At 39.3% G+C, this 8,642-nt stretch overlaps 1 protein-coding gene across 1 annotated transcript; it reads right to left on the bottom strand.

Moving 5' to 3' along the window:
- Positions 1-2,732: 2,732 nt before the first annotated feature.
- LOC140941283 (adenosine receptor A2b-like) lies at positions 2,733-3,629 on the bottom strand. The gene has a single exon (XM_073390299.1). The coding sequence runs from the start codon at positions 3,627-3,629 to the stop codon at positions 2,733-2,735; it is 897 nt and encodes a 298-aa protein (XP_073246400.1).
- Between the last annotated feature and the right edge of the window lie 5,013 nt (positions 3,630-8,642).

Genomic DNA, 8,642 nt, shown 5'->3' with positions numbered 1-8,642 from the left:
TACCTGAAATCTACTTAATATGTCAAAAACGAGTGCGAGTGTTTTATCAGGGGTTCCAGACACCGAGAAACAGATGAAAGCACGAGGCCGAAGGCCGAGCGCTTTTATTGTTTCGAGGTGTCTGGAACCCCTAATGAAACACGAAGCACGAGTTTTTGACATGGCTTCTCAAACTAGTGTGAGAATTTAGTGGATTTATTTCCGAAGAATAGGTAATTAGAAGACGTGCTCAATAGACTCGAATGGCAGAGGTGAAGAGAGGCTATTGCTTGTTTCTTATTCTTGATATCATAAATGAAATGAATATTTAATATGCGGCCATGCTGGCGGGTTTTTTAGTAGACTAACATTACGGCGCATGATGGAGGTCGAGTTCGGATCAGAACGATTTTGCGTTCCTAAAACTTCTTTTCAAGAAAATGTTCTGGTGTATGCGCCGTTCCAGCTTCAACTAAGTATAAAAACAAGTGGGCTGTGAGCAGTTTTGCCGAATGGCAGAGGTTAAGAGAGGTTCAAGTTCCGGTATTAGATTGTGGTGGTCTCTTCAAGGACTACGATTTACACAAGGTTACCGCTCTGAGCGCAGATATTTTCGGAATGGATGTTCTGTCGCTGAACTATTGGTTGTCAAAATTGGTGGTGGAGGTAGCTAAAAAGTCCGGTGAAAGATACCCTCCCAAGACTGTTTATGGTATCATTTGTGCGCTCAAGCGTTATTTGGAGGAGAAGAATGGATCCGAAGCTTTGAATCCTCTGGACGCTGGTGACAAAAGGTAATTGACAACTTTTAGACTGCATTGTTCAGAATTTTAAAATGCACTGTTTTGGGAATTGAATTTGGTGTGTTGTTTTTCGAAGGTTTGTCCTGTTCCGACTTTGGTTAGATGCCGAGATGAAGGATGGCGTTCGAGAAGGGCTTCACATTAAGTCCAAGAAGGAGGAGAAGGAGTTTGTGAGCGAGCAAGAAGAAGCAACATTCTGGTGTCTAAGAAAAAAAATAATATGTTGCCCTATTGTTGTTGTAAGTAATGATTGAAGCGGCAAATATACTATATTCAGTATTAAGACTGATTAAAATTCAAATTTCTTGATCAGTGTTTTCATCAGTTTTTGAACTAACCGGAGTAATCTTGATCTAGATTTTCAGTGGGTATCAAGATACATCCAGCTGACCAAAATGGGGCACTCCGATTTGCTTATAACCGTATGAATAGTTAATGAGTTTGAGAAAGTTAAAACTTGCAAAAATGCTCTAATCATTCCTGTAGTATCCTGGGTAGTGTATACCCGAAATCTACGTTAACTTGCAAAAATGCTCTAATCATTCCTGTAGTATCCTGGGTAGTGTATACCTGAAATCTACAGTTAACTTGCCAAAATGCTCTAATCAATGCTGTAGTATCCCGGCTAGTGTATACTTAAAAAATACATAACATTGACTTCTTGGACTTATGGAGGTGATAATCTTATTCAAGTCTTACTCTTTTTTACCATTCATGGTCAATTAACAGCTTTCTCTTATTCCATCTTATTTTTTCAGCACCCTCTCGAAATTGATTTTGGCACGAGTGTTGCCTTGAACAAAGCGGAATAAAAGAGCAGTATAAGAACAGTTATTGCAGTATTTTGTGTTAGTGATCTAGGAGCCTCTGAATTTCGCGATTTTGCGATGGTGACAGATGGCCAGGAATATTTCATTTGCTTGATCGTGATATAAAAGCAGTACAAAAAATTCTTAAATCATATCGGTACTTGTCTGTTAATTGTTTCTGTCGGCTTTATAAAGATTTGATGCCTTTACATACTGATACAGGACCATACAGTAGTTAGCGCGTTTGCTAAATTTGAAATTTGGTAATGTTAAATTAGAAAGGAGCTACTTTTCAAATACTTGTACGAATTTTACGAAAAACATTTTCCCGGCCTTTCAGGCAGCGGCTTAATAGTTTCAAAGTTGCAATGCAGTCAAAAAACTGAATTCTTGAGTTTACCTCCATTTCATACTATGTTACTGCCCGAGACTGAAAAAGGCGCTTTGTGAAATGTTTATGCCGTTTTATCGAAAGAGCTGTTAGCGTGGCAGAAAATTAAAAGATTTAAACCTTGCTTTAATCGGATATTGCGGTTACTTTCATTTCAGTTCACAATAGCTTGAGTTACTATTTTGTGGGCAATTTACGGAAGTCCTACGGCATTCAGCCGACACCTCAAGAGCCTAGAACTGTCAGACCTTGGTTGTGAATTACTTATGGAAATTAGCTGGCTGCACATTCCATGTGCAGTCAGCTAATTTACATAAAATAAATTTTTCGCGTTTCAGAGCTCGTCATGGTCATAAAAATGGCATTTGATTCGTTTGTCATTAACGTACATTAATGAAAAGGGGCAGAAGTTGATCGTTATAATTACATTACTGCTTGCCATCTCAGAAATTATTAAATATGCCGAAGGAGCACTTTGAATTAATTTAATCCGACTGACGTAAACAGCCATTCTGAAACCCTTAAACTACGGAATCATTACAATACTAAGATAGGCCAGTCGGATTGATAACCATAACAGAGAAATATGTTGGTTACAATATTTTGTGCAATTAGAGCAAACTGAATATTTTTTATTTGCCTCACGCCATGGTTATCCCAACGTGACTTAACCGGTCTCTACCATCAGAACAAAAACAGTGATAGTTGTTATTAGTTGCGAATTCTTGACCCGTATAAATGTCGAGCACTCTACAAGCGGAGTATCGTTCGTGCGATAACGGTGTATACATATCGAAAGTCCCGCATTCTAGCAGAGTAAATCAGAAAGTTCATGGCTGAGTTTGACAAAGCCAGGGTTTGGAGCCACAAGTGTGCAGGGCCGTTCCACTTTACAAGTGGTTTACTAGGTGCAAAGGCAGACATAAGGGGAGTCCAACAAACGGTAAAAACTCCGGTTGCTATAGCTAGTGTGCAAGCAACACGGACCTCCATGCGAGGGGTGAGTTTTAAAGAAAATGTTTGAGCACTTAGCTGCTTTCTTGTCTGTCTTTGGTGGAGTAGAAATACCACTGCCAGGAAGTGAAAAACGAAAATACTTAAACAGCTGAAGACAAACATTCCAAATCCGACGGATATGTAGGAAGAGGAAGCTGGCGAAATGATGAAGAATAAAGTAGCACCAAGAATCGGAATAAACCATGATGCTATGAGCATAACCTTCTGTCCCCTTTTCTTCAGGAAGATTTTGTGACGCAATGGAAACGCAATGGCAACGAATCGATCGAAACTGATTGCCACCATATGCGCGACCGAAATGGCGCATGCAAGATCGGCTAATGCGTAATACACAATTTGTTGCAGACTCGCAGTACACTCTTGGAAGAATGTTATCCGGCTGATGAATTCCAGAAGAAGTGGCTCTCCTATCATGGTGACGATTAGATCAGCGGTTGCTAAACTGAACAGAAGGTAGTTTGGGGCTCGGCGTAGGCGAGAGTTTGTAGCGATAGCCAAGCAAACAAGGAAGTTTCCAAGTGTTCCAAAAACGCAGACGATAACGTTGATAATGATAAGTGGAATGCCATGTGCCATGGAAAGAGAACAGCCAATCGAGTTTACCGAGGAATTTGGGCTGGTGTTCTGCATGTCGAAAAAACGGTATCAAGTTATATTTTTGATACCTCCTTTATCATTAGCACCCAGCGCTTATCATAAGCGCCGGATGCTAATGACGAAAACAGGTCTATGACGTAAGCAAGAAACAGACATTCTGAAACTCTCAAACTATCAGTTGATGAGAAGACTCAGCAAGATCAGCCAGATTGACAACTACAAGGGCAAAATATGACCTTGCTAACAATATTCCTTCCAGTTTTTTATTTACCTCGCAGAGCAGAACATATCAATGATCCGAACGTGACTCTGCCGGCAATAAAACCATCGTAAAAGAGTAGCACTTATTAGTTCTTAACTTTAACGTGGATGGAGTGATTGTGTATTGCTATTGTGGTTTTCGTTTTATGATCAATATCCCAATAAGCATCATTCTAATCATATATTGCTGGTTAATAATTTTAACTGACTCTGCCAAAATCAGAGTCAGTGCAACTTTTGTCTCACCAGTCTGCTCAGATCGAGATCAAATAAATCAATGAATAAAAAATCAGAACTACGGGATATAATTGTATAAAATGAGTAAGTAGCCTTAAGCAACTAAAGTTCTTTTAATGACATAGCAAAAGGAATGTTCTGCATCTTTGAGAAGATCACAAACATATTAGCGACATCAATTGTTTATCAGCAAGGTTCGGAACAAACTCTACAGGCGGCACATCTTTCGAAAGATAGCTGCATATGAGTCTTTAAAGTCACTAATTCTTGCAGTATAAATCAGAAAATTCATGGCTGAGTTCGAAAAAGCCAAGGTCCGGGGCCACATATGTAGAGGGTAGTTTCGCTTCATCGGTGATTTACCGGCAGCAAACAATGCGGTCATTTTTGGACCCAACAAGCCGTCAAAACACCGATGACAATGGCCACCGTGCATCAACAGAAGCTGCCCGAGCCCGCAGCCGCTTCCTTTTTCTCTGGTGGATGAGCAAGAACACCATAATCAAAAGGTATGAGAAGATGACAACAAAATAGCTGAAGTCAAACGACGCAATCGCCAAGAACGCTTTGGGAAAGGGGGGTGGGAGGACAACCATTAGAATGGGCACTGAAATTGGGAATGCCCAAGATGCTATCAACATAATCTTTAACCCACATCTCTTTATAACGATTTCGTGGTGCAGAGGAAACAGAACGGTGATAAATCGATCCAAACTAATACAGGCCAAATGAACCACTGAAGCGGAGCAGGAGAGATTGGCTAAAATAGAATACAGTCTTTCCAAGTTTGGTTTCCACCCGTAAACAAATGTTCGATTGTAGAACATTTCCAAAAGGAAGTGCTCACATACCAAGGTGACTGTCAAATTTGCAATGGCTAAGCTAAACAGAAGGTAGTTTGAGCTTCGACGAAGTCGAGGATTTGTGGCAATGGCAAAGCAAACTTGCCCATGCAGTGAACCAAATACAGACACAATGCCGTTGGCTGTTATGAAAGTAATACCTTGAGACAGGGAAAGGAAACAGTCATTTGTAGTTTTCAGTGAAATATTTATGTTCAATTGTAGCTTGGTATGGAGCTCTGGATTTCGCAAAGGCTGTATTGGATGTGTCTTCTTCTTCGTCTATTAGTAACAGTGCTATAACTATAAAATGACTCCAAATTTGTAGTAAGTTAAAAATATATCTGTTTTTGCCGCCCATTCTGACATGAATAAATCTTATGCTGAGTTCGAAAGACCTATACTGAAGATGACTGACGTACGTAAGAAGGCATATTATTACCTTTTTAAGTAGGAAAAGATAAGTCAGGTTATCGACAAAAGTACTAAAAAGGTTTATTAATTCACGTTATTTTATTTGATTGATTAATATTTTTGCTGACTAAATCTCGTAGAGATTGTTCATGTGTTTAAACAGTATTTCCCTTCGCAGTCCTTATTGTTGCTTTTTGCTTGGGATCTGGTAGCCTATACTCCTGGGGGCATGCATTCATGCATGTTTTGCAAGGTACAGACAAAGGCTTAGCAGAATATTTTATTTCCAAAAATAAAATGACCGAAGCATAATTGTTTTTTGCAACTTGTGGAGTTTGTTATCGCCAGGTATTCTTTGTGGAAAGTGTGGTCAAAGCACTTGATTTAACATAAAATAGGCCTTACTGTGGAATAGACGATGAGAGAGTAACAACCGGCAAGGAAGCAAGGCGGACATCGAGAGACATTGAGACATGTTGCTCCATATTGTTCTTTCCCACGGGCTCCATTCTATGTTCTACGCTGACGATAGTCAGATTTACCTCACAATTGGGCTCAGCAATAGAAATACATCCATCGGTAAAATTGAAGATTGTGTACAAGCCACATTATTGGTTGGTACTCTAACAACTTCCTGCTTTGCAACACAGCCAAGGCCAAAGTTTTCCTTTTTTCTTCAAAGTTTCTCAACACTGACCCCATCTCTTCCATAAATATTGGTGCTAATACTATCAAATTGGAATCTACAGTATGCGATCTTGGTGTCGTTTTAGATAAACACTTTGACATGTCAACCGAAGTCAATAATATCTGCAAATCGGCGTCCTTAGTGATACGTAATATTGGAAAGATTAGAAATTACTTAGATCAAACCACTGCAGAAAAGCTTGTCCACGCCTTTGTAACATGTAAAATTGACTTTTGAGACAGTCTCCTATTTGGGCTCTCGAAAAAGCAGCTTGATAAATTGCAACGTATTCTAAATGCCGCTCTAGAACTACTACAAAGACGAAAAAATTTCAGCATATTTCTCCGGTATTGCGTAACCTCAGGAGCCCTTAACCCGGAGCGAGCAACTCCCATACTAGGCCTATGTCACGGCGCGTTTACGGACCAGTTTATTTTTAGACACATTTTAGGGTACTCTTTCTCGCGACAATAGGATCTCCACCATGTCTATGAGCGCATTCGAAGTGTAAGATATCAGAAAGGAAAACAGAATTTAATTAACAGGGAAAAATATCATTTTTAAGTCTGTAGGTTTTGCTGACGTGTTTGTGGAATTTAAAACATATTCAAAATTCGCACCAAAACCATTCTAAAAATAAACTGGTCCGTGAAAACGCCCTGACTCGAGCGCATGGAAGTTGCTTGCTCCGGATTATGGGCTCCCGGTAACTTGCATTGGCTCCCTGTTATCAAAAGGATTGAATTTAAGATTCTAACCATAACCTACAAAGCGCTAAGTGGAATGGCCCCGTCCTACATTTGTGATCTACTGCAGGTTTATCACCCCAACAGAAATCTTCGTTCTGGATTCAGGGGTCTATCATTGGTAGTACCTGTTCATCAGACACAGGCATACGGTGCTCGCTCTTTCTCTGTAGCTGCTCCTACTCCCTGGAATTCCTTGCCAGTAGACATTAAAAACACACAAACTTTGTTTCTCTCTAAAAGAAAGCTCAAAACATTTTTATTAAATCAATTTTAATTTAGTTTGTATATTTCTTATATTTTATTTCTTACATTTCTAAAGCGCGCTGAGATTATGTAGCTACGCTCTATAAGAATTTTACTGTTATTATTATTATAATTATTATTATTATTATTATTATTATTATTGAGATGTCCATAATGTATCAGTGGTAAAACATGATAATTACGGGAGTATATACCTAATGTGTTATTATAAACCCTCAGCACAGTCTTTCTTACAACAATACCATCGAGCTTTGCTCTGATGAGGGCAATTCCACGAGTTATAAAGGAAAACACTGGCACGACCTTTTTTTGTTTATTGTGTATCTTATCAAGCTGTAACTGGGTTAAAATAAACGCACAGAGTTCAAATTCACTTTTCCGTGGGTCATTGCAACGTTTTTAATGAGTATGTTGAGAGGTGAGACGGTATATTGCGGTTTTGGTTTTTATCCACCACCACAGAACCCTTTGACATTATCTGCCAACCTATACAATCGACATACTAGGGTCACTCTACGACGGTTTTCTCTCACAAATATGCTAAAAGGGAGGAAAGTCTAAGGAAATCGATAGAAATGCTTCAAAAACGTTATGAAAATGAAGCAGAAACTTTGAAAATTTAAGTATTTTAGAGTCTTTTATTTTATAGCTTGTAAGTTTAAGTTTTTCTAGCGCTTTCGAAATTTGTGGGCGTTGACGTCGGCTCGATTCATTGCTATAATGTAGTTTCTTGTGGTGGAGGACCTTTCAGGCTTGATTGTGAGACCGGCGTCTACATGAACTGAAAGTTGTTGTGTCAGGCAAGAAGTATGGGCACTTGATATTTCTGAAACGCTAACCTTTTCATGAAGATTAAAATGAATCACTACTTCACTAAGAACTTTCTTGTAACTTTCGGGAAACTTTAGCAAAAGGTAAGCTATATCACCGGCTACAAGCGGAGAATCTTTCGTACGATGACAACAAACGCGCACCTCTGAAGTCTCCGATTTTAGCGGAGTAAATCAGAAAAATCATGGCCGAGTTTGATAGAGCCAGAGTTTGGAGCCACATGTATAGAGGGCCGTTTAGCTTCAGTGTTTTAGCGGCAAACACAACTTGAGTACAATCATTATATTGGAGGAACCCCAAAAATGGTGAAGATGCTGCGATAGCCAGTGTGCAGGTAACATGGACCTCTAATGCAGGTAGTCAGTTTCAAAGAGTTTCAACGAAACTGTTCGAGCTCTTAGCTGCTTTATTGTTTTCTTTCTTTCTGAAAGCTTATTTGCACCCTAAGTTAATTGCTTAAATGGTCATGAAACTACCGTTTTTTGAAATGAAACTTCGTAAAAACGCGCCGGTGGAATAGTTGTTTATGGGTTATACCAACGCTCCGAAAAGCGTTTTAAAACATTTTTCCAGCTTTTGATATGTAGCATCAATGCATCCGTAACAATTTTTCCAAAGGCGAAAAGATGGTGTAACTCTGCGTGAGTTTCGCGGGAATCAAACTTGCGACAACTACTTGCGAACAACTCTCCTCGAGCTTTTGTTTTGTTTTTCTGCTTCGCCCCCTCTGGTTTTAAGTATTTTAGCTGCAAACTTTCCA

This window comes from Porites lutea, chromosome 1 (genome assembly GCF_958299795.1).
Source record: "Porites lutea chromosome 1, jaPorLute2.1, whole genome shotgun sequence".
Taxonomy (NCBI): domain Eukaryota; kingdom Metazoa; phylum Cnidaria; class Anthozoa; order Scleractinia; family Poritidae; genus Porites; species Porites lutea.
This window is presented reverse-complemented; position numbering and strand designations above follow the sequence as displayed.